Genomic DNA, 26,223 nt, shown 5'->3' on the forward strand with positions numbered 1-26,223 from the left:
TTCTTCCTCACCTTTGCCTGGCATGTTGATACTAAATGCTTGATGAAAGATCAATTGTTTGGTGGGAACAACATGAAGTCAAGAGGTTGAGAGGTTTTGAGTCTGGGTGCTTATTGCCTGGCTGGAAATAATATTTGAAGCAACTTCTCAGAGAAGACCACTTTCTAGAAAGGGCAGTTGTTCAGAGAGTGCTCAGCTGAAGAGAAACTCAAACACTACATCAGGAATTCCATAATGTTTTATGTCTTAATGTTTATTGTCAGTCTCTGGGTTACTGTTTGTGTTTTAAGTTTTTGTCAATGAGGGCTTATGTATCTCTTGTGCTTTAAGCATTTCTTTTGAGGTGGAGGAAATGCTATCCTTTGCTTGATTTCTACTTTGTACATCAGTTACATTTTTGGGAATTCCCCAAAACATTTTCTCTAGACATGAGTCAAATCTAAGCTTTGAAAGATTTTTCCTAGGGTTACAAGATGAAAAGGGTAAAGAGCCAGAGTCATGCCATCCTCCTCCTCCCAGGATTGAACAAAGTAGAACACAGAACTAGGATCCTCTGTGGGAGAGTCACCTCTGCCCCAGTGTGTGTCTGCTTAATGACAAAAGGAACAGACAAGTTGAGATAAAGATATAGGGCTAAAACTGAGGTCATAGATTTAGAGATAGAAGGGACATCAGATGCCATTTAGCACAAACCCCTTATTTTACTTATACAAAATGAAGTCTAGAGAGGTGAACTGATTTGCCCAATGTCATATTGGCACTAAATAGCAGAACCAGTCTTTAAACCTATGCCTTCTGATTACAAATCTAATGTTCTTTTGCCTGTATCAGGGTCTTCTTGGGTAGAAGGAGGGTAGCAGGTGTCAAGGAATAGCGGGTGGATATTAAACTAGTATGGAACAATGGTCACACTTGGACCTAGCTCATTGGGCACAGAAAAGGTGACAAGAGTTCTGGGTGGAAGGCTAATTAAAAAAATCAACAGGACCAAGTGATCACCTGTTATGACTCTAGAGTGAGAAGGAAAATAGGGACTGATCATTGTCTGTGCTTCAAGTCTTCATGACATTGTAGTTGGGCTTGTTCCACTTCTGCTTGATGCCTAACTGTCTAACCTACACCTGATCCATATTGAAGATCACATGGGGCGGGGCAGAGATCGTCTTCTAGGGTCCAAAAGCAGAGGTTCAGTGTCAGAAGCCCGAATTTTGAAGTCAGAGGACCCAAGTTTGAATCTTTATTCTTTTACTACTTTGACCCTGGGTGAGTTATTGAGTTTCTCTGGACCTCAGTTTTCTCATCTGTAAAATGTGGCTGGACTGTATGATTTCAAAAGTCTCACCTAGTTCTAAATTTACAGTTCCAGTATTCTCTTATCTATTGTGTCTGTAGGTTAGACCAAGACAGGAAGGAAGGGTGTATTCTCAAGAAGAGCTGTTTGCAGTGGATGGGTGTATCATGTACCACCAGGCAGAGAAAAAGGTCTATTAAGTCATTGCCTTGTCTCCAGAAGAACCAACCTTTCCTGCTTTTCATAGATCCAAAAAAAAAAAAAAAACCGCACTGGAGAGAACACACCTCTTTGAGGAAATGGCCAGACACTGTTCCTATCCTTACAACAACCCTATTTAAGAAAGTCAGATGTAATTACCTGCTGCAGGAAATACACACAAACAGGATGTGCCAGGGCTGAACCAGAGGATGATACATCCCTATAATGATTAGGAAAAAAAAAAACCTCTTCGCCAACCCCGCTGCCAGCATGACTGACTGGAGGCTAGTGGCTCCGGGGTGAGAAGAGAGATGTGCCAGCAGTCCCAAGGAAGGGGGCGTTCCCCGGCGCACTGCAAAGCCTGGCAGTGCAGCTTCCAAGCCGGCTCGCTCCTCCTCCCTCTTTCCCCTTTGCTCTCCTCCTCCCCTACGTTCCCTGGGCCTGTGTCACATCAGCCTCAGGTGTCTTGGAGACCGTAGGCAATTTGGATTCTCCCCCCGCAGCTGGAGCCGCATCTGCCAGGAGAGGCGAGGCGAGGCGCCCCGGAGAGAGCGCTCTGCTCCCCACCCGACCCCTCCCCAGCCCGGCAGCCCGGGCTCGAGCCGCAGGGCTCAGCGGCGCCGCAGCCCCCCGCGCCCCCGCGCCCCCGCGGCTCCGGGGAGCCCCCAAGGCCGCGAAGGGTCGCCCCGAGAGCGGCGGTGGTGGGAGTCCCAGGCCAAGGGCTGCGGCTGCTTCCTGGTTTGAAGAGCGAAGAGGAGGAGGAGAAGGAGGAGGAGGAGGAGGGAGGGCGCCAGACGGAGGAGGCGGGGGCAGGGGGGGCAGAGGGAGGAAGAAATGCATCGTGCCGGAGCCTGAACCGGACGGGCAGCTCCGGCTCTAGGGCTCTCGGGGTTCCACGGGAGCAGCGTTTCCCCAGCCGGGGAGAGGAGAGGGGCCCGGGGCCGGCGGGGGAGCTGCGAGGCAGCTCCGCCGCCCTCTCCGGGGACCCGTCTCCGCTGCCCGGGCGGGACGCCCTCGCGGCTCTAGCTGGCGGAGGGGCTCCGCCGCCTCGGCTCCCCTCCTTTCCATCCTGGGAGGGAGGGGAGGGGAGGGGACGCGTCCCGGGGCAGGGGAAGCATGAGCGGGCGCGGGCCCCCGGGCCCCCAGCGAGGCTCCTCTCCGGAACCGCGGCTGCCTCGGCCCCTGCCGCTCCCGGCGGTCTGAGCCCAGGCGCGCCCTCTCCGCGGCTCTCCCCGACTCCGGGGCCCGCGCGGGGCCCCCGGGGCTGCGGCGGCGGCATGTCCGCCACCATGAAGTTCAACGGCTACGTGAGGGTGCGGATCGGCGAGGCTGTGGGGCTGCAGCCCACCCGCTGGTCCTTGCGGCACTCCCTCTTCAAGAAGGGCTACCAGCTGCTGGACCCTTACCTGACCGTGAGCGTGGACCAGGTGCGCGTCGGCCAAACCAGCACCAAGCAGAAGACCAACAAGCCCACCTACAACGAGGAGTTCTGTACTAATGTCACGGACGGCGGCCACATGGAGCTGGCCGTCTTCCACGAGACCCCCCTGGGCTATGACCACTTCGTGGCCAATTGTACTTTGCATTTCCAAGAACTGCTGCGCACTGCGGGCGCCTCCGACACCTTTGAGGGCTGGGTAAGTAAGGACCCCTCACCTACCCTACGGACCCCCGCGGCCAGTCCCTCACCCAACTCTCTCCTCCTAGGCTCCTTGTCTTTGAGTCTGCGGAAACTCGATCCAAACTTGGATTCCCCGCCTCAGGTGACCGTGGCACCGGTGACACAAGCTGGTGGGTTTGTGCCAGTGCAGGTCTGTTGATGTGTGAAGTTTGCTCGGGCATCCACATACTAGGTAGGCTAGCGGAAAGTAGCTCCGGGGAAGCTTGGAGGCTAGCTTCAGAAGGTGGACAAAGGGCCTCATTTCCTCCTTAAGGGCAGAGTAGTATCCTGGACAGAGGAGAATAAATGATCCTTTCCAACAATTTCTTTGAACTCGTGGTACGGCACTCCATAAGGCATTGTTCCTCGGCTTTATGAATACACGTTGGCGCACCTGTACAGACATGCACGTGCATTACATATAATGGCCACACACAGTACACTAGGTTCAAGATAGCATCTTGCCTGTATATGCACGAACCCTCAAGTCTGCACCCTTGCAAAGTGTTCTTATTGAGCCGTTTTCTAAGGAGATGGAATTTACAAGTGTTTTCTTGTAGTTTCAAGTTCGTCCTCATCAGAACTGCAGGGAGATTTAAGGTGTTGTATCTTTTGCTACTGGGCATGAGGATTCATTGAAAGCCCAAAAGCAGTCTATGCTGTCCAAAACAAATCCGTATTAATGATATTTGTGGAATTGACAGCTTTCCGATTGTGTTTTTCTAATGAGTTACCTTCTCTGTTGCTATTTATCAGAGTAATACAAAGAGGTTAGGAAAAGAACAATCAGCTGTATAAAGAAATTAAATGATTTAAATTATGTAGTGGAAAAAAATCTTTAAAACCAGAGATCTAAACAGTTTTGAAGTCACATCCTTAGATCAGACTGACATTAAGGAAGTCCAGTTGCTAGAATGGAAATTTGGAATTTGAGAGTCAGAAGACTTGAATTGGTTGTTCATACATGATCTTATATGGCTATAAACATAACACTTAAGCTTCTTTTTAAAAAAAAAAGTAAATTGGGGTGGCTAGGTGGGGTAGTGGATAGAGCACCGGTCCTGGAGTCAGGAGTACCTGAGTTCAAATCCCTCAGACACTTAATGATTACCTAGTTGTGTGGCCTTGGGCAAGCCACTTAACTCCATTTGCCTTGCAAAAAAAAAAACAACTAAAAAATAAAATTATTTATTTTTCAAACTACATGCAAAGATAGTAGTTTTCATCATTAATTTTTTTAAGGTTTTGAGTTCCACATTTTTCTCCTTCCTTCACTTCCCACTCCTCTCCCCTTGACAGTAAGTAATCTAATAAAGGTCATACATGTATAACTCTGTTAAACACATTTCCATGTTAATCATGTTGTGAAAAAATAATTAGAATAAAAGGGGGGAAAACCCTAGGAAAGGGGGAAAAATTAAACATGAAACAAATTTTAAAAATTGAAAAAGTATATTTTGGTATGTATTCAGACTCCATAGTTCCTTCTCTGGATGTGGATGATATTTCCCATCACAAGTCCTTTAGAATTGTCTTTGATCATTGTACTACTGAGAAGAGCTAAGTCTATTGTGGTTGATCATCACACAATGCTGCCCTTGATGTGTACAGTATCTTTCTGGTTCTGTTCACTTCACTTAGCATCAGTTAATGCAAGTTAATGCAAATCACTTAAGTTTCTGAGCCTCAGTTTCCTCATTTATAAAATTGGGATAATAATGGCCCTATTACCTCTCTGAGAGTAATGAGCCAACAAAATAAAATATTTTTATTAATGTCAGTGGGAACTTAGTGTTTACATGTAGAAACTACCTCACCAAAATCACTGATGGTTGATGAACCTATTACTCTATTTAAAAAGCAAAATTGCCGTTTTTTTTATCATGAATTTTATCTGTTCTAGTACAATACCTGGCACATGGTAGGCATTTAAGAAATACTTATTGAAGGGAATCATCATTAGTTAATGATCAGTGATTTGGGTCTATAGGTATTGTGACATTGGATACATTTTTTGTTGGTGAAAGGTCCAAATAAATGAAGTAGTGTAAGATTTACAGGCTGATGGTATCAAGATGAAAAGGAAGAATAGAATGGAAAACTGCAAGTGTAAGAAAGCTAGGATAAACAAAGAGAGGCATCAAAGACCATGGGTTGTCTGTACTAGAATTAAAAACAGAAATGTAAAAGTGTCTGGAAATTTTAAAATGTGGAAAAAATTTAAAGGAAAAAATTATTTCCCAAAATAGGCAGTAAATTCTAGGAAGATTTGAAATATTCAAGGGAACTTTAAAAAATTCATTCTTTTTTATTAGATTAGGAAAATATTGTCCAAAATTCGATTATTTCATGAAATGAATATATTTAAATTATTCACAAGATGTATGATATATAGCACATAGTATTATATATTAGTTATGTATATTATATAGTTTATATATAAGATTAGTTTATTCATCACAGCAATTATAGATTTACTAGCTGACCTTATTTAAAATATTTTCTATTGTTTCAAAAATGGAGCTACAAGGTTGAACTTTCATCAATTTGTCATCTTGTTTTTTTGCCAGGTTACATAAAGAAAACAAAAGTTAAGAATAGAAGAAATGATCAATTGCAATAAAACAAAGGTTGTTATAGTTTTCTGGGGCTAGTGTACTCTGTAGTGTGATCAGTGACTGGAAAAGTATTCTTTTACAGAAGATTAAAAAATCAAACCAATTGAATACAATTTATGACACAATCTCATTTTCTTAATTGTGCTCAGAAGTTTCTCCTTCTGCAACTGGTAAACTTCTGAAAACTGAAGTTTTGCCCAGTAAAGACAAGCTTTCTTTGTTTTTTATTGTTTTGTTTTATTTTTAATTTCTTGTTAGTGGTTTCAAAGATTAACCATTTTCTTTCCCAAGTTGCAGGCAACAGAGGGAATCAGAGTTTATGCCTTATAAAAGATTGCCGCCATGTTGTAGGGATGTACATGTGCCTCCTTGTGATTTCTGGTCCTCAACCCAAGTGCCTTTATAAAAATCAAATCCTAAGAGCCAGTACTGTGACTTCCTTTATAACCCAGTCAAATGTGGGAGCCGGGTTATCATCACTCATATTTCTGTTGCCTTTGAATCTTGAATTCATGAAATGAACCCATAACATAAATTACCTGATGATAAAATTCTTCCTTTTTAAAAAAACTTTTAAATTATTTTTACATTCTTATATGTGGAAATACAGATTAAGTCTCACAGAAAAATGTACTCTCAGATGTCAGTAAGCTTTGAATACTCACGTATGACTTCTTTTAGTGGACAAAACTAGTAATGTTCTCTGATATTGTAGATAATTTTCCATAATGATTTTCAAAATACATGATTTTAAGAAAGCATTTTGACAGTACAATCAAATAAATTTAAAATAAGAATTTTTCTTAACCATTTTAATCATTGTACAGAAAAAAATTAAAAATGACTATGGGAGGACTGACTAGAATTATGTTGCTTATTGTTATTTGGTTTATCAGTATTTGGTAAAAAGGCAGACATAATTCATTTTAATACTCTTTAAGAGACAGAATGATAAAATGGAATTGGCATTGGATTCCATCAAGTTATTTCTCACAGAAGGTATCAATTGAAATCAGTTTTTGTAGCTGGATTTTAAATCTTACCTTCCTCTATACTTGCTATGTGACCTCAGGCATGTCACTTGACTTATGTAACCTCAGTTTCTTCTTTTGTAAAAGGAGGTGGAGACAAGCAAAATAATCTATAACATTCCTTCTAACTCAAGTTCACTACAAACATGGTGTTGAGACTGAGAGGTTTGAATATAGAAAATTCCTTGTTCGGATGTGGAAAAAAATTATAGTCACACAAGGCTCTAATGTTTAAAACAAATAATATATTTGTTGTTCAATCATGTACAATTCATTGTGACCACTTTTTGGTTTTTCTTGGAAACCTCCCAGAGTAATTTGCTATATCCATCTCCAGTTCATTTTACATATGAGGAACAGAGGCACAAAGGTTAAGTGACTTACCCAAGGTCAGAAAACTAGCAAGTTTCTGAAGCTGGATTTGAATTGAGGTCTTCCTGACTCCAGACCCCAGGTTCTTTCCACTTCACCACCCAGCTGCTCAATATGGAGTAGCAGATGAGCAGCAGAAGTAACTAAGAAGGAGAACTGGGAACCTAGGAAACCTTACTTAAAATCTGGAGGACAATGGAGACTACTCAGTAAAAACTGGAACTGGTTTTATTCTTTAACATTTTATTCTAATGTGAAAGACAAATTTAATAGTAATTAGTAGAAATGTTTAAAGGAAAATCTAGCCTACCATGGTGGTATGTAATTACTTGGAAGAGAATTATGATTTCCCTTCTAATTCTATAAAAATTTGACTCAAAATGCCAAGGGCAGAGATATATTTTGTTCTTGTTTGCAACACAGTGATGAAGTATAGATGAAGCCAATTTCATACAAGCAAAGAGCAGTGAATTTGAATTCAGATAATCTATGGTCAAGTACTGGCTATAAGATTGATTAGCCTCTTTCTTCCTTGTCTGTAAAATGGGGATAACTAATGTTGCATTATTGTGGTGATCAATGGAGATAATGTATAGAAAAATACATTGTAATCTTAAACTATTAGATAACTATAAGCTAAGCTGTTGCTGGCTTGATCTTTTTTCATATAGTTAAATCCTCTTAAAAAGTGAGTATAGAGGTGGCTAGGTGGTGCAGTGGATAGAGCACCCACCCTGGAGTCAGGAGTATCTGAGTTCAAATCCGACCTCAGACACTTAACAATTACCTAGCTGTGTGGCCTTGGGCAAGCCACTTAATGCCATTGGCTTGCCAAAAAAAAACTAAAAAAAAAAAGTGAGTATGGTAATTCTATGAAGAGGGAAAAACACTGATACTGAGTTAATAAAAGGAGTTGAGTCTCAACCTTGTGATTTAACATCTTTGTAACTTTGGGCAAGACATAATATTTTAGCCTCAGTCTCTTCTCATGTGAAATGAGGATGATGATACCTGGGCTACTATTTACTTCACCAGCAGGGTGGTTATGAGGAAAATTTATCTCACTTAAAGTGAAATATTACTTGGATAATTCACTGTTACTCAGAAAAGAGGCCAGGGTAAGTGTGTGTGCAATGCATTGATGTAAATCTATCTCTTCTCTTGTATCATACCTTCAGAGTGAATTGGTCCTATGAAAATTTCAAAGCCTTTCAGAAATGTGGAAAGCCTTAGTTTTAAAGTACTTATATGAATCTGGCATAGTGGTTACATCTCATGTGGCTTGATAGAATCCATTTCTGATCAGAAGGAGAAAATAGAATTCTGAAAAGTTTCTCTATATGGCCATCAGAGTTAAAATCTTTTGATCATTTGTATAGTATTCATGATCAATCTGAATTTAAATTAAACAAATTCTAAATATGTTCAGGAGGATTTAAGAAAGTCATTAAATACTATAATGAAGTACTTTCTTCATTTGGAAAGGAAAGAGGAAAACTTCAGCCCAGTCTAGGATGATAGAATAGATTCGTAGATAAGGAGGGAATATTAGCAGTCTTTTTGGGAAAGGAGACCGAAAATCAGAGAAATGAATAACTTGTCCTGATAACAAAATGAATCAGTTGCAGAGGTAGACTTTTAATAATAAACCAAAATCTTTTGTACCAGAATTTCTAGCAAAGACAATTTTCTAAAAATTCAAATGCTTAATTTTTTTGGAAAATTATTTTATTAACCAGTCAGTTTTATCTCTTTGGATTTTAAGAAACAACTTTAAGCATTCATTATAATGAAGAAGACGGAGTCCTTTTGGAGCTACCTCTTAAGTCCAGATCTATTCTAGGCAATTTATACATTTGGCCTTTGGAATTGTTTTTTTTTAGTTTTGAAAAAAAGTGAAAAAGGATGATTTCTTAACAAGGGTCATGACCCCAAATCTCATGGGGATGAATTAACTCATTTGTGATTTGTACAACTTTCATATTAAACCTTCTTTCTTTAATATATTCTTAGTGTGAGGCAGGCCACACACAGCCCTGTGCATTTTTTTAGGTTTCTTTTTCAAGGCAAACAGGGTTAAGTGGCTTGCCCAAGGCCACACAGCTAGGTAATTATTAAGTGTCTGAGCCTGGATTTGAACCCAGGTACTCCTGACTCCAGGGCCGGGGCTTTATCCACTACGCCACCTAGCCGCCCCTGTGCATTTCTTAACATGAATGTTCAACAGTTTGTAAGTTATGTCCCTATTAGCTGTATCATAAGGAGGAACTGGATATTGCACTGCTTGTTTGCTTATTTATACCAGGGGACCATTCCCTCTGGCATAGTAATTAATGTCAGAGTTCTGATGTGTCTGTAGTTACCAATCTACATCCACCCTAGGTGATGATCGAATAATGACAAGATTCTATAAATTACTTATAGGTCAGACATTTTAATTAAATGGATGATTGATTTCAGCAGTCCAGGATATGTTAATGTTTATTTATTTTAATGCTATAATGAAGGATTTTGTGAGACTAGACATTTCTGGTGAGACATAATACTGTCAGAAGGGAAATTTATCAATAATGCTATGGTATTGTGTTTCTGTGTGTACTATAAATTTCAGCAGTAATTGCCAAGATACACAGAATTCCTAGATTAGAAATGCCACTAACTTATGAATACACTAGTAGGTTTTTTTAAAATATAATCAACTTTTTCAACCAGAATTTCTCTTTAGCTTTACTGATTTTACTTTATTTTAATTAATTAATTAATTTTACTTTAGCTTTACTGGGCTTGAATCTTTACTTTGTCACTTTCTATCTGTGGAACTTTAGGCAAGTCACTTAACTTCTCTAGACCTTGTTTTCCTCATCAGTTAAATAAGCATTTGTTCATTTCCAGGTTTCCAACTATGATTCTATGATTCTTAGGTCATATCTGGCCTGACTTCACTCCTTTGGAGAAAAGATAGGCAGTGGCATAAACATCCCAAAACTGCTAGCAAAAAAGACCCCACTGTTCCCTTTGTAAAGAGTAACGTCACTGTTGATAGAGTGGTTTCCTTCTCACCCTAATAAAATATAATTTACTGAGTATCAGAATGTACAGGATTCTCTGATAGAAACCATAAAAGGATTAATTGCAATCATTGCTCTTGCCCTCTAGACTTGGTACTCTGCCCACATAAAATAAAAACCTCTCTATTGTTTCCATTTTCACAAAATAGAAAATTTGGTTCCAATTGGCTCATTCTCCCTGGAGTTGAAGCTAGTTGCTCCAAGAGATTGGTAGTTAATCCCCCATAGAACATTCAGTTCTTGTGGGATACTGGTACTAAGTTCAGGGGGCCCAGAGGCAAGGCCATACAAAACAGGGAAGGATTTCAGTTATGGACATATAGAGAAAAAGGGAAAGAGACATGACAGTTTCTCAAACAACTGTGTAGTCACCACACAGAACAGAGAGAATAAATTTTAGGACTATATGAAGGTCAAAGAAAACCAGTTACTAGGCAGATCAATGGAACAGTTTAGGAGAGAGCTGGCACAATTTGTCATGCTCATTGAGCTGAGCAGGGTTGTGTACTTTTAAGTGAGGATCTGTGGGGGCAACAACAGAATACTAACTATTGGACTGGTTTAAAGCAGACTGCAACACATTTTTGATGTTGTACATTTTCATTTAGTGATTTATATCTTTTATTTTTTAACTTAGAAATTTGCAAGCAGCCTCTAGATTAATTGGAATGATGGAGTGAGTTTAGTAAGATCAGGTATATGTTGTAGTCAGAGCTAAGTGTTCTTGTTGTTTATCCACATCAGAAATGGATATGGTTTTATCAGTGGAAATGATAATAAAGATGATACATGATGCATTATCTTCCTTGCAAACCCCCCTTGGCGTTTCCATCTGCCTTTCATTTGATTCCTTCTATCTATGTTGTTTCCCACTATTTGAATGTGGTCCTTGCAAATGGGGACTATATCAACTTTCTATATGTTTCCCCAGAATTTTGTACATAAAAAGAACCAAATAAATACTTTTTCGATCATCTAACAATTCAAGTTTCCATCTTCTATCCGTCCATCAAACCATCTACACTATTTGTTTTGGAATTTTTATGAACTTATTTGTTTAGTTCTTGTGCCAGAGACATTGATGTAAGTATTTAGACTTGGTTAAAAGGTCACTTTTTTTATAAACATAGCTATTATATGAAGCATATAGATTTTTTTTATTGTAAGTTAGGTACCCATAAAATACTTCCTTAGTGCTGAGATATTAGAATTGGATTTTTTCAACAGCATGAAGATGAACCTTCAAGGTCTAACAGGCCTTGGATCTTGCCACTGTGCAAAAACCTTATGAAGATATATAGCTGTTGTTTTTTTTTCTCTTGACATAAGTATGAGGAAGGTTTTTGCACATGTCCTTTTTCTAGATTAGCTACCATGGTTTGAAATCTGTGGTTATAAAAATCCCCTTCTTGTGATAAAATTCATATATTCTTTTACAAAATGTGTGTATGTGGGGGGGGAGACAGAGAGAAAAAGAGAACTACAGAGAGAGAGCTACAGAGAGAGAGAGAGAGAGAGGGAGAGAGAGAGAGAGAGAGAGAGAGAGAGAGAGAGAGAGAGAGAGAGAGAGAGAGAGAGGGAGGAGAGGAATTTTTGAAAGACTGATATTGGAAAATGGTTTTTGTATGTAATAGGACAACATAGCTGTTACCTGGATTGGGAGAAATCAGCCAACATGAGTTTGCCAGGAATCACACCACAACCCACACTGAAATACTCAGAAGAGAGGATGCCACAGCAGAGCAGGAAGCAGTGTGGCCCTTGGCCACAGATGGCTACTGGCCTTGGTTCCCATGGGGGGAACCCCTTGAAATCCCATGGAGTGGATGGGCCAATGAACAACTGAGAAGGAAAACTTCAGGAAGAAAGAGACCATAAATGGCTGCTTTTCTCGCCACCCCCCCCCCCCCATAACTCCCTCAGGCTGCCCTTCAGAAAAGAGACTCCTGGTAGAAGAGGTCTAACTGAGCACTGGAATGCTAACAATTCCCCTTGTTCTAGTGACTTTAAGTTGCTTTAACAAAGGATGCTAGGGAAAGCATTCATTTTATAATTCTGTGAGTGCTTTAACCTGTATCTTCAGGGAAGAGAAGAGACCAAAGACTGCAGAGGACATTTTTACTTGCTTAAACTAAGAATGAATAGTTTGGGGGGACATGAATGTGGTACTAATCAAAAGAAAAGTGTTGGGACAGATTTATGGGCTCATTCTATAGCTTACTGGTTTTAAGGTAATAAACTGTTCTGGTACATTATCTCATTTGATTCACAAGAAGCTAACTCATGAAAATATCCATTTGACTGATGAGAAGGTCAAACATCTAAGTAAGTTCCTTGAAATCTGGATTCCAGTTTTCTCTATTCTAAATCCAGTATTTCCTCCACTAAGTCACATTCTTGTTGCTGTTTTCCAAGTGTTAAAAAAAAGCAAAAAAACTTTAAAAATAGCTCTGAGGTTTACAATAAATCGTAAGATTTTGTTAGCAGTTAATTAAGACATTTAGTATAGTCCTTATGCCTCAGTTAGGAGAGTTAGGTTCAAATTATAATCTCTAGTTGAGTCATCATAAGCACGTCATTTAAGCTTTTGAGCATCAATTTCCTCATCCATAAAATGGTAATAATAATGCTTGTAGCTACCTTACAAGATGTTTGTGAGACTCAAATGAGATCAGGTATGTAAGTTGCTTTGAAGGCCTTTAAAGCATATAAAAATGTCAGCTGTAAGAGAGGTCATCTTATTTCAGTTTTAGGCTTTTGGGACACCCTATATTGTCCTTTATACAGGTTGTCCCCTATCTCTGGAATGATCTTTATTCTCACTTCTATCTCTTAGAATACCTAGTACTTCAAAACTCAGCTCAAACCACTTCCAAATGAAGCCTTTCTGGTGTCGCTCCCCTTCAGCTTTTATTACCTTCTACTTCCCTCCAAATTATCTTGTACTTATCTTGTATTATTTATTTATGTATATATGATCAGAATCATAGGTCTAGACCTGAATAAAACTCCAGACATAGTCTTATCCCTCCATTTTACAAATGAGGAAATTAAGACTCGAGAGATGTATTGATTTTTCTGGGGTCACCTAGATAGTGAATGTTAGGCAACACTGTCTCATTTAATTTAGAGTCAGAGGACCAGGGTTCAGGTCCTAGGGTCTACTATTGACTACTTATTTGACTTTGGACAAGTCAGTTAACTTCTCTATGTCTCTTCTTTTTCCTTAACCTTTACCTTCAATGGAGCATAAGTTCCTTGAGGGCAGGGACTATGTAATCAGTCTATGCAACAGTTCTAAGGGCATAAGAAATGCCTAATATTTTTTTGATTTTTTTTTCCTGGGCCAGTATCCCTCTCAAGGAATAAACACTTCCCACTGAGGTAGGTGTTAATGACTGATATAGCTTATTAATTTGCATTTTAGCAGGGGGCTTCTTAAAATAATATTATATATGTTAGACATCTTATCAGATCTTTCTAGAAGATGTTTTTAGCCTGGGGACAGTAGATTTCAGATTCATATTGGGAGCATGTTCTCTGTTCTCTTTGATACAGTGTTTTAAAACCTAGGGGATTTTTCAAGAAGTATTCTAAGTTTTAGGACTTCGGAATTACACTTAAAAATATCTTTAGACTCACAATGACTTAATGAAAAAAATTAATTTTGTCAAGAAGATAACATTCAGATTCATCTTTTACTGATCAGATTTTTGCCTATCCTTTGAAAATAATATTTATGTTAAGATAAAATCATTGAAAGAGCAAAAAAGCTTTTGTAAAATTGAAATAAAAGTGACAAAATACAAGAATGGATTGTGGCAACTCGGAGGTGGATATAGCACCAGTCTTGGAGTCAGAAGAATCTGAGTTCATGCTAAGCACTTACTAGTTGTGTAACCCTGGGCAAGTCACTTAACCCCAGTTGCCTTAGGGGAAAAAAAGAAAAGAAAAAGGAATGAATAATTAGAATTCCAATACAGCAAAAATAAAAAGGAAATAAAATGCCTCAACTTTTGGGAAAATAAAAAACAAAAGTACAAAAGCACAGTTATATATTATGTATGCTCTTCCTTTTTTATGGCTTTCCTCTGGTATTTTAAAACCTAGTTTGGCTTTTCCTTGTCATAGAGCATGATTTTGAACCCTCTCCACAAGAGAGAGCTCTTGTGTTCTCCAAGAAGGCATGCTCCTTAATATAAGCATATTATTATAAAATTGTATGCAAACATACCCTGCTTTGAGGCTATTCAGTGAGTGTATGTGAAAACAAAGTTTTATTGCATAGGTGGTACAGTAGATAGACTCCATGAAGACCTGAGTTTGAATCTTCTTTCAGATATTTGCTAACTGTGTGACCCTGGGCAAGTCATTTGACTTCTGCTTGCTTCAGTTTCTTCTTTATCTGTAAAATAAAGATAATAGCAACCACCTACCATAAGGATAAAATGCAATAATATTTATAAAATTCTTTGTAAACTTAATGTACTATATAAATGCTAGTCATTATTTATTGTTATCATCATATAATTTTTTTAGTGGAGAAGGAAATGGCAAGGAAATGACAATTCAGTATTTCTGCCAAGAAAACCTTAAATGGGATCACGGCTGAAAATGACTAAACAACAAATAACAGTTTTTTAAATTTACAAAAGGATTTATTCACTCCTTTCAAATGAAAAATTCTTTCCTCAGGACTATTTAAAATATAAATAAATTTTAAAACATTGATTTACTTGAGTCACATGAAAATAATTTGAGAGGATCTTGTATTGTGAATCACCTAGTTGCATTATTTCTCCCTTCCATAATTTTGGATAATTCAGAATTTGACACATTCTTGAATATTCTGTTCTAGTTTTGAGTGACCTTTACTTAATTACTTTAGAATTTAAAATGTGTGTCCAGTTTGTCTCAGCAATGCTAATATAGCATTAGGAGTTATAAGCAAGGACTTTCTGAAGTTAGATTGTAAGATACAGAGACACTCCTTTCTTGTTTTAGTTCTTCCTTTTTCTTCCAGTTTAGTGGGTTGTTTGTATATAAATTAATAGACATATTCAGTAATGGTTATTGTTGTAAGTGAGAATTATTTTCTCCCTGAGGGCAGGTGGAATTTAAGCTAGAAAGTTACCTTCTCCACCAAGTCTGGGCAGTTGTTTTTAGGTGTTAATCACAGGGTAGGAAAAGAGAATGAGAGAATTATCACAGAAATAGGAAAGATATAAGATAATATAAGGGGATGATCATTTTCAGAGGTTGAAATTCCAGCTCTAAAAAACTATTCAGACTATATATATATATATATATATATATATATATATATATATATATATATATATATATATATATATATAATATCTGGTGGTAGTGAGTGGTGCAAAGACAAATCAGGAAAGATTTTAGCTGCATAATTTAATGGTTAGCTGATAGTATTATGATTTATTGGATGCTTTGAAAAATTGAAATGAGTGCTGTTGAGGAAATTACAGTATCAAAAGATGGAACTGATGGAACCTAGTGATTATCTTGTCCAACCCTTGTATTTTAAAGGTAAGGAAAGAGACATAGAGAAGTTAACTGACTTGTCCAAAGTCAAATAAATAGTCAATAGTAGACCCTAGAACCTGAACCCTGGTCCTCTGACTCTAAATTAAATGTCCTTTTTAATTTCACCACTTATTGAAATAATTTAGTATTTAAAAAAACTGGTATAAAGAATTCTATTCCCTGTCAAGAGAATTCTGTCTTTATAAGAGAATGGAGATAATCCATTCTCCCTACATTTGAGGAGAAAATGAATATTGGATTAAAAAATGATTAAACCCAAAGAGTTTAATTAATGGTTCAATGTCAGTTTGGGAGAAAATCCCTAATTAGTTTCTCAGAGATCTGTCCTTACATCTGTACCGTACATGCTTATATTTTTTTCATCAGTGATATGGTTGAAGCCACAAATGGCATACTTATCAAGTTTGCTGATGAAAACCTCTGAGTAGGATAGTTAATATGAAGGATGTCAGTCCTGATCCCAGAAGATCGCTACTGAATGGATGATTGATCTGAATTTAATATGAATAAATTGAATAAGAATAAATGTAAAGGTGTGCATTGAAGGAGAGGGACATAATGTAACTAATTTTAAGAGTGCAAGATGTTAAGAGGCAAGGCTACAGCACTTCCTGTGAAAAAATCAGGGGGTTTTTGTGCATGCTGAAGGCTCACTATGATTCAAGAGTATGATAAGGTTGCTCTTTAAAAAAAAAAGAAAGAAAGAAACCTTGTGATGTTTGGTTGTGTTGATAAGTTAGGGAAATGACAATTCTGTCATATTCTGACTTGGTCAGATTCCATCTGGCTAAGTGGTGCAGTAGGTAAGCATGCCAGACCTAGAATCAGAAAAACTAATCTATGCAAGTTCAAATCTAGCCTCAGACACAACTATGTGACCCTGGGCAAGCCTTTTGACCCTTTTGTCTCAGTTTCCTCATATGTAAGAAGAGCTGGAGAAGGAAATGGCAAATTCCTCCAGTATCTTTGCCAAGAAGACCCCAAATGGAGTCATGAAGAGTCAGACATGACTGAAATGACTGATACTAAATTTAAGAAAGTTATAGTTTAAATTTAAGAATATCCAAAAATGGGCAACAAAAGAGGGGAAGAAGCTTAATACCTGTTGAAGAAATTTAAAGGAACTTTGAGAAGAAGACATTGGTAGGACATTTATCTTTAAGTGTTTAAGGGACTGTTTAGTGGAAAAAGGATGAGATGTTATGACTGCTCTCCAGAAAACTGAACTAGATAGAACTATTACAGAGAAAAAGTTAGCTTCAATTCAAAGTAATTGTTAAAAATGAGTGTTATCTAAACATGAAATGTTGTTGGTAGGTGGTGGTATGAACCTCCTTCCTTGAAGTCAGCTCAATGACTATTTGTTGGGATTTTGTAAACAGCATTACTTTGGACTAAATTAGTAATCTCCAGGGTCTCTTCCATCTCTCGGATTTTGTGAGTATCTCCAGTGCTTCACTTTTGATTCTCTCTTGTCAGCAGTTGGGTGGGTTTGACATTATTCCCTCCATTCCCCTAATCCTATTCTATTCCAAGCCCTGTTGTTTACAAACAAGGAGAGACAAGTGAAAAAGACACACATTGGTCATGTCTGAAAACATAGGGCTCATTCTGATTCTGTAGTTCAGCACTTTCTTAAGGGTTGGGAAGTATGTTTGGAATTGTGTTTGGCTATTTCATTGCTCAGAGCTCTTAAGTCTTTCAAGTTGTTTTGCTTTACAATGTTGCAGTCATTGTAGAAAATGTTTTCAAGTGTGTTCACTTGACTCTACATCAATTCATAAAATTCATTCAGGTGTTTTTTATGACACAATATTATTCCATTATGGCACAATATTATTTCATATGTCATATTATGGTCAACTTTTCCCCAATTGATGATACTTCTAAAATTTCCAGTTCTTTGTTACAATAAAAGGTGCCATTATGAATATTTTTGCATATGCATTTATTTGCTCTTTTATGTATATTCCTAACATAGTTGTGATATTTAGATTATTTCTAAATTGCATTGCTACCTTCACCAATAGCAAAGGAGTAAATTATTGTCTGTTGTTTTCCTTATTTTGTCATCTTTGCTAATCTGATGTATATAAGATGAAACTTCAGTATTTTTAAAATTTAAATTTCTTGTTTATTTATCTTTTCCAGTCATGGCTCTTTTTCTTATTAATTTTAATCAATCAGAAAACATTTATTAAGGTGTTAAACACTGGATACAAGTACAAAGAAGTAGAAAATCCCTACTTTCAATGAGTTTGTATTCTTATGGAGGAGTTAAATACATACAAAACTATACACAGCATAAATATAATGTGATTAAATACAAATATATACATTATATAAATTATATATATATACAAATATGTACTTTATGTATATTTATATTGTTATTTATATTTTATTACACACACACACACATATACATTACTTTCTTTGCATCCTCAGAGTTAGCTTGGCCCCTAAAGAGTAAACTCTTTATGAATGCTTATTGATTGATTGCCTAATGAGGTAGTTCGAGTGGGGGGAGTTTGCACTAGCAATGTGATCCAGAAAAGTTTCATGCAGAAGATATGCTTGAGCTGAATCTTAAATTAGAAAGGAAGGAATTCTATGAAGTAGAGGTAGAGAGAAAGTGTATTCCAGAAATGGGGGGGGGGATTATGACCAGTGCAAAGGTATGGCAGGAGATACATTGTGATGTATAAGGAATAGAGAGAGGACCAGTTTAACTCAGTGAGGAAGAGGGAATAATGTCCAATGAAGTTGGAAAGAGAGGCTTGGGGTCATGTTGTTTAGGGCTTTAAAATTTGAGTCAGTCCCATTCATATTTTGTATGAACCATAGTCAGAGAAAATTGCTACAAAATTATTTCCTGGTAAACTACCTTGCCTTGATTCTGGTTGTACTTTTTCATTTATAAATTCAAAATTGTTTATTTTTTTTTCTTCTCCACCCCCTTGTGTGGTCAAGACCTTTTCTATCCATAGTGGTCAATGATATCTCTTTTCCTGTTCCTCTGATTTGTTTATTATGTAGCCTGTGATGTGGTATATTGTGTAAGATATTGGTCTAAACTTTATTTCTGCCAAGATCACTTTTCCGTTTTCCCAGGAGATTTTGTCAAATACTGAGTCCTCACCCCAGAAATTAAAGTTTTGAGGTTCATTAAACACTGTGTTCATTTGTTTCTGGATCTTGTGTACTTAATCTATACCTCTTATCAGGGTTTTTGATTTTTTTAACTTAGTACCAAATAACTTTCTTGATGTCTGCTTTGCAGTTTTGTTTGAGATTTGGTAAAACTATACCCCCTGCCTTCATACTTTTTTCATTATTTCCTTTGTGATTTTTAATCTTTTGTTCATTCAGATGAATTTTATTGATTTTAACATCTATAAAACAACCCTTTGGCAGTTTGATATGGCACTATAAATTTATTTTATTATAATTTCCTTATTATTGATGTGCAATCATTTATTATTGATGAGCAAGTATTAAAGATGAACAATTAATATCTCTCTAATTAGACAGACCTGTTTTCATTTACATAAAGAATATTTTGTATTTGTATTTCTAAAATTAATGTTTCATTTTATGTTATGATTTTTTATTGCTTATTATTTGAACAGAATTATGTTTTGTTACAAATATACAGAAAGACTGATTTTTTTGTAATTTATTGATTTTATTGCTATTTGCTGAAGTTATTTCTTTCTTTCAGTTTCTCATGTTTGAAGTTTTGGTGCTGTCCTTGATTTCTCTACTTTTCTTTTCATTTCTTATATATAATCAGTTAACAGATATTGGAATTGAGTTATTTTTTGTTTATTTGTTTTTTGGCATTCATTTTTTGAGGGGGGAAAGGGTCAAATCTTTTTAATTTTACCTCTGCAACATCTCTGTCCCCTCTTATTTATATCCACTGCCACTTCCCATCAATTTAAGACAGATCATCATTGCCACTTGCCTGCACTATTGCTGTAGTCTTTTAAAAGGACTTTGCAACTTTTGCCTTTAGTCCCTCCATCCCTAACATAGTTTTCAGACTGATTTTTCTAATGCAAAGATCTGATTACAGAATCAAACAATCTCAGAGTTGGATGGGACGTAAGAAGTCATCTTTTCTGACCATAACTCTCTATAACATCACTGAGGATTAGTCATTGGCTAGATAGCATACCACCAGCTGAAACTGTCCTTTCTATTTGTGGAAATTTCATTGTTTCATATTTCTATTTTCTAGGGTAAATAGAACTTCTTCATATTTAATATGCCTTTAATATCTTTAACTGCCTTTCAAATATTTGAAAACTATTTTTATGTTTCTATGACTCTTTAAATCATTTTCTTAATTGGTTCTCTAGTCATTTTACTATCTTGGACACTGTCTAAGTGGTAAGTGCCTTGCCTGAAATGGGAGTCCAGAAAATTCACACAATTATTAATATTATGTGCAGATGTGGTTCACCATGTTGGAACATGGCTCAATTATTATTTCTGTCATTATGTAACCAAATATAGTCTTGGCTACAGTAACTTTGGAAAAAATGATAAATTTTGTTTTACAACCCCTTTATTTCTGAATATATCCCTCTCCCCCTTCCTTACCCAATAAGATACCCCTGTAAGAAAGAATAGAATATAAAGGAAGGCAAAAGGAGAAGTCTAACAAAAGTAATCAACACATTAATTGAATCTGACTATATATAGAGAGAGAGCATTCAACAATAAAACCCCACCAGCTTTGTAAAGAAGAGAGGAAGTATCTTTTTTTCCCAAATCTTCTCCAGGACCGAATATCTTGTTCTTTATAATTATACAATGTTCAGTTTTGTCTTCTTGGGTGTTTTCCCAATTCCATTGAGATCATTGTATTCTTTTCCTGGTTCTCATATTTTCCTCTGCATCAGGTCAAATAGTTCTTATCATCATTCTCTGTCAGCTTATTTTTCTATAACATATCATACCATTGACTCCTTGAGTTTCTAATCCATATCTCTTTCAAAGGAACTATTATCCAGCTATGCCTCTTCCATCTTCTGCTTTTGAAAGTTTGTAAATGCTATTAAGTTTCATCTTCTTTAATTTAGGTTATTATCTCAGATTGCAGAAATATTTTTAATAAATTTATTCATTTATTTATTTTCCCAGCTACATGTAAAGATAATTTTCAAAAGTCATTTTTTGGGTAAATCTTCTAACTCCTTTCCTTCCTTCCTTCCTCCCCCTGACAGTGAACAATCTAATATAGGTTATACATGAATAAACTTTGCTAAACATATTTCCATATTAATCATGTCATGAAAGAAGAATCAGAACAAAAAGGAAAAAACCACAAGTGAGAAAAAACACAAAACATAAAACATTTTAAAAATTGAAAATAGTAAACTCTGGTCTACAATCAGACCTCATAGCTCCTTCTCTAAATATGAATGGTATTTCCCATCACAAGTACTTTAGTATTGTCTTTGATTATTGTACTACTGAGAAGAGTAAGTCCATCATAATTGATCTTCTCACAATGTTGCTGTTAATATGTATAATTTTCTTCTGATTCTGCTCATTTCACTCAGCACCAGCAAGTCTTTCCAGGCTTTTTTGAAGTCTTACTGCTCATGATTTTTTACAGAACAACAATATTCCATCACATTTATATACTACAATTTGTTCAACCCTTGCCTAATTGATGATCATCCCATCAATTTCCAATTCTTTTCCACTACAAAAGTAGCTGCTTTAAATATTCTTGTACATGTGAATTTTCCCCCCTGGATCAAAGGTGTAGTTGCTGAAATATTTTTTGTCCAGTATCCTGTCTTGGCCATCTGAACTGTTAAGTATCCCTACTGACTTAGTGTCATCTGCAAATTTGATGTCAAATTTCTTATTATGGTTTCATCAAAATAGCTGATAATTTTTTTTAAATGACCATGTTATTTCTCTCCCTATTTAGCAAAGTAGAAACTCTTCAGCTTGGCATTTAATGCCATCCACAATCTGCTACCACCCAACATTTCTACCTTTAAATTCATACTATTACTATCAATACTCTTGAAATTCTAATCAATCTAAACTACTTAATTTTTCCAGTTCATATCTTCCTTTACCTTCCTCGATCCATGAGTGTTCAAATTCTCCCTGATGCCTGGAATTTTCTCTCTTCTTCCTGCCACATCCAGCCTATGGAATTCCAAAGAATCTTTTAAAGTTTAACTCAAAAGCCACCTGCTGGAAGTCTTTCCTGATTCATTTCCTTCCCACTCTCCCCAAGTAGAATCACTGATGGCTTTAGTCCCTTACTTAACCTAACACTTACATTTATTTGAGCTTATCATGAAGTGTTTTATGTTATAGCTATTGGTATTTTATGTTATATTTTAAGCTATTTTATGTTATAGCTATTGTCTCCAATATTGTCTCCCCCACCAAAAAAAGCAGAATTAATCCCCCCCCCCAATTTAAAAAGCACTTTCTGGAGATCCTATCTAAACTTTGTCACCCATACATAACACACAATTCGACATATATTAGATGCTTAATTGAATAGAATAGTTTCACTTCTTTAAAAATGAACTTGTTAGAGATTTGAATATTTAGAACATAGAAGATAGAGCACTGGGCCTGGAATCACCAAGATCTGAATTTAAATCCAACCTCAGATATTAGCTATGTGACCTGGACAAGTCATTTAACCTCTATTTTCCAGTTTCTTCAACTATAATTTGGGGATTGTAATAGTAGCTACCTCTCAAGATGATAATCTATTACTGTGGCACATAAAAACATATATGTGTGTGTGTGTGTAGCTATGTACATATATACTAGGAGCTTATATATTCATACATCTATGCATATATGTGTACAAATATACATATATATATATATATATAAAAACTTCTGTTCCCTTCCTAGTTTTCAAATTGTATAGAATAAATTTTTTCCTTTATCTGGTGTACATTGTATTTGTATTATAGTGATATTGATTTTCCTGAAATCTCTATGTAAAAAAGGACCTGGGTCCAATGTTTCTGGCCTCCATTGTTTCCAGGTGTGAAATCTGATCCAAGATTCCAAGAACAAGCCCTCTTAGCTGTAATTAAGAGCTATTGTAATTATACATGAATGACTCATTGCTCAGCAACTACTAATCCCAGGCCATGCCTTTAGAAACAATCTCAGGAGAGAACTGCATCTGTTCAAGCAGTTTTTTTCTTCAGTTTTTTGTCTTTTAAGAAGAGCTTAGTTCTGAAGTCATCTAAAGAAACAAAATAATTATTTGTTTAAAAGAGATTTTAAAACTGCAAATGCTTATAAGCATGAAATATTTCTGTCACATAAAATGCCAAGAGTATAGGGATGCATTATCTTCAGCCTTCTCTTGGCCAGGAGAAAAGTTATGATCTTGACACCTTAAATTCAACATTTATAAATCAATGCAGAGTATTGTCTAGGAGGTTCGTCTGTGAACTGCAAAGTTAGATATTTTTTCTTCTTTGCTACTTCTTATCTCTTAAAAACAATTTCACTAGTATTTTCTTGCAACATAAATTAGCCACTCCAGAATTGGTTATAAAAATACAAAATGTTGCAATTACATTTTTTTTCAAATTTTGTTTTTTTATTTATGGTACTGTGATTCAGTAATAGCAAAAGTACTTTTACATAGAATACTTGTGAAAAATAAGCATGATGCTTCTGGAAAGTCATATTCACTATGACATTGAATATTTTCTCACTAATATATTTGAAATCAAGACTATTGGTTCCTTTTCTTTCCTAGCTCAGTTTTTGTTTTAAAAGGCCTAAGGAATAGGTTCCTTTTCAGATGGCATGAAAGATGGAAAAGTAGAGTGGGGGAAAAAAGAATTGGAACCATTGAGTAGGAAGAAATTGTAGAGATCATTATTCTAGGGGTTCTTAACCTGGAGACTGTGACCTTGTTTAAAAATTTTTTATAATTATATTCAATATATAATTTCATATATATATTCAGTTTCAATATTCTTTGTTTCTTTTGTAATCTTGTGTAAATATGTTATGCAGTTTAAAAAAACCTTATTTTGATAAGGGGGTTAATAGGCTTCATCAGATTGTCAGTGGCCTCAAAATAAGGCTTAAAACTCTTGAATTAATCCAGCCCTTTCATTTGACAGAATAGGAAGTCAAGGCCCAGAGAGTTCACATACATGTGTATATATACATGTATGTATTGTGTATATGTGTGGGTTGTTTTCCCATAGATTGGAAGTTCTTCAAAAGCAAGAATTGTGTCCAGTGTTGGGTTTTTTTTTTTACCTTTTCCCCAGGTGCCTGCCACTTAAAGGTTCCTTGTATTGATTGATTGTACAAGGTTACACAGCTGCTTAGTATGTCACCAGATCTCTTGATTTTTTTATATTATGTTCATTCTTGCACACCAAACTAATTCTTAATTAAGTAGGGTATATTTCTTAACAGGGAAAATAGTTCAATGTCATCCCTTTCTTTAATTCTGTTCTCTTTCCTAAGGAGCCAATCACACATAAATTTTGAGAGACTCTTGTCCTAGACAATTGGTTTTCTGAAAAATATAATAGCCTGTTTGGCAGCCTGACTTCTCTATAGATGAAAAAGTGCTTTTAGAGAGAAAGATTCTTGGCAGACAGTTGTCCAATTTTACTTTATGAATTTGTCAGGTTTATTGTCAAATGAGAGATTTCCCCCCCCATCTACTGGTATTTGAAGAAGGTGGGACAGCACTATTCCTTCTTTAGAACATAATAAACCTAATTTATTTAACTTCAAGAACTAACCGAAATTTATTTTTTGTATGTAAATATATAGCCTATTGAAGAACTTTTCATAGTCCCAAAATATCAAGAGTTACATGTTCTAAGAAATCTAAAAGATTAAATCTGAAAATCATGATAGCATAAAATATGGAAAGAGACTATGTGTATATATTATAGTATGAAATTAGAGCATTTAAAAATCACTCTGTGTGTGTGTATGTGAGCTGTGTTCTCATAATTTTTTAACCAGAAGCATCAGTGTTTCCACAGGAACTGTGCTCTCAAACAATTGACGTTATTGTGTCAGTTTTGCCAAACCCACAGTGTCCTGACATACCTAGGGGGTGTAAGGGTGTATAATAATCTTTGTTGAATGTGCAACAAATCTTTCCATTTTTTAATTGTGAATTTTTAAGGCCATTTAGTGTGCTTTCCAACCAAAGTTAATGATACTGCATAAAAAGAAACTATAAGCTCTTTGAGGGCAAGGACTGTCTCTGCCTCTCTGTATCATCAGTGCTTAGCTTAGTGCCTAAAACATAGTGAACCTTTTTAAAAAAAGCTGATTGATGGACTAGGTAATTATCATCTCTCTAAGTTGCAGAACGGTTGCCCATCTGTACTGGTAGAGTCTGTTTTTTTTTTTAATTTTATTTTTAATTTGAGTTTTCTTCTCTAACTGGTTTACTCATGGACCAGATCCTACTACTGATTGACCTGGGAGCCTTGATCTGTTTCATTTCCAATCTGTGCCATATGCCTCTTCTCGATAGCCTTGCTTCTGGGTCCCTATCCTCTTTATTTCAGACTTAGTACAGCCCAAATGATAAACTAACTGTAGCCTTCTAGAGCCTTCTCAGGCCAGCAGACAGAATTGATCATGACTGAACCAGGTCTTGAAAACAAAAATCATTCACTGAATAACCTGGTCATTAGAGACTTTTCATAAATGTTCATTAACATATGAGAGGTAGGTGATTTTTTACTAAGATTATAATTTTTTTTGTTTGGAGGCAAAATAGTAAGATAATAGTAAGATGACCAATTTAGAGGAGACTAGAAGATAGAAGACAGAAGACTTGATTTGGTTTTGTTTTTTCTTTCTTTTTTTTTGGAGTTAATCATGGTCAAGTGACTTGCCCAGGGACATACAGCTAGTAAGTGGAATTTGAAATCAAGTTCTCCTGATTTCAAGGATAGTGTTCTATCCATTGTACCCCCTAGTTCCCAAAACTTTGGTTTTAATCTTGCTCTGTGAAATCTTTAGTGAAATCTTTAAAAGAAGAATAGGTACTCATCCTTCTGAAAAGGTCGTATATTTTTGCCTAAAGGCAGGGTGATGGACTAGATAAACTTTGCCATGCCCTTCTATTCCTAGTAATTTTGATGTCATTGGAATCTGATATAAGTCTTACCATTTCATGAAACTGAATGGTAGAAAAAACAGGAAATGCAGGAGCACTTGGTCAATTGAAACTACAATAATGCTGCTAGCAAAGGAAAATATTTTTAACAATCCCTCCCAGCACATTCACAGTCACAGCTATTGAAGGTATTTGCATCATAGACAACTTTAGTAGCATTGTATATCAGATATTTTTCATTACAATACTGATTCAATACTTGTGATGGACTTA

The 26,223-nt window shown here is 36.4% G+C and overlaps 1 protein-coding gene across 1 annotated transcript in view; it reads left to right on the forward strand.

Annotated features, from left to right (window-relative positions):
- The first annotated feature begins 2,754 nt into the window (after positions 1-2,754).
- Positions 2,755-26,223, forward strand: part of PRKCH (protein kinase C eta) — a 277,240-nt gene continuing 253,771 nt past the window's right edge. The window contains exon 1 of the mRNA XM_074235954.1: positions 2,755-3,129. Within this exon, the coding sequence (XP_074092055.1) occupies positions 2,770-3,129 (360 nt within the window). The 5' untranslated portion in view covers positions 2,755-2,769. The remainder of the gene's footprint in view (positions 3,130-26,223) is intronic.

This window comes from Macrotis lagotis, chromosome 4 (assembly GCF_037893015.1).
Source record: "Macrotis lagotis isolate mMagLag1 chromosome 4, bilby.v1.9.chrom.fasta, whole genome shotgun sequence".
In the NCBI taxonomy this organism is placed as follows: domain Eukaryota; kingdom Metazoa; phylum Chordata; class Mammalia; order Peramelemorphia; family Peramelidae; genus Macrotis; species Macrotis lagotis.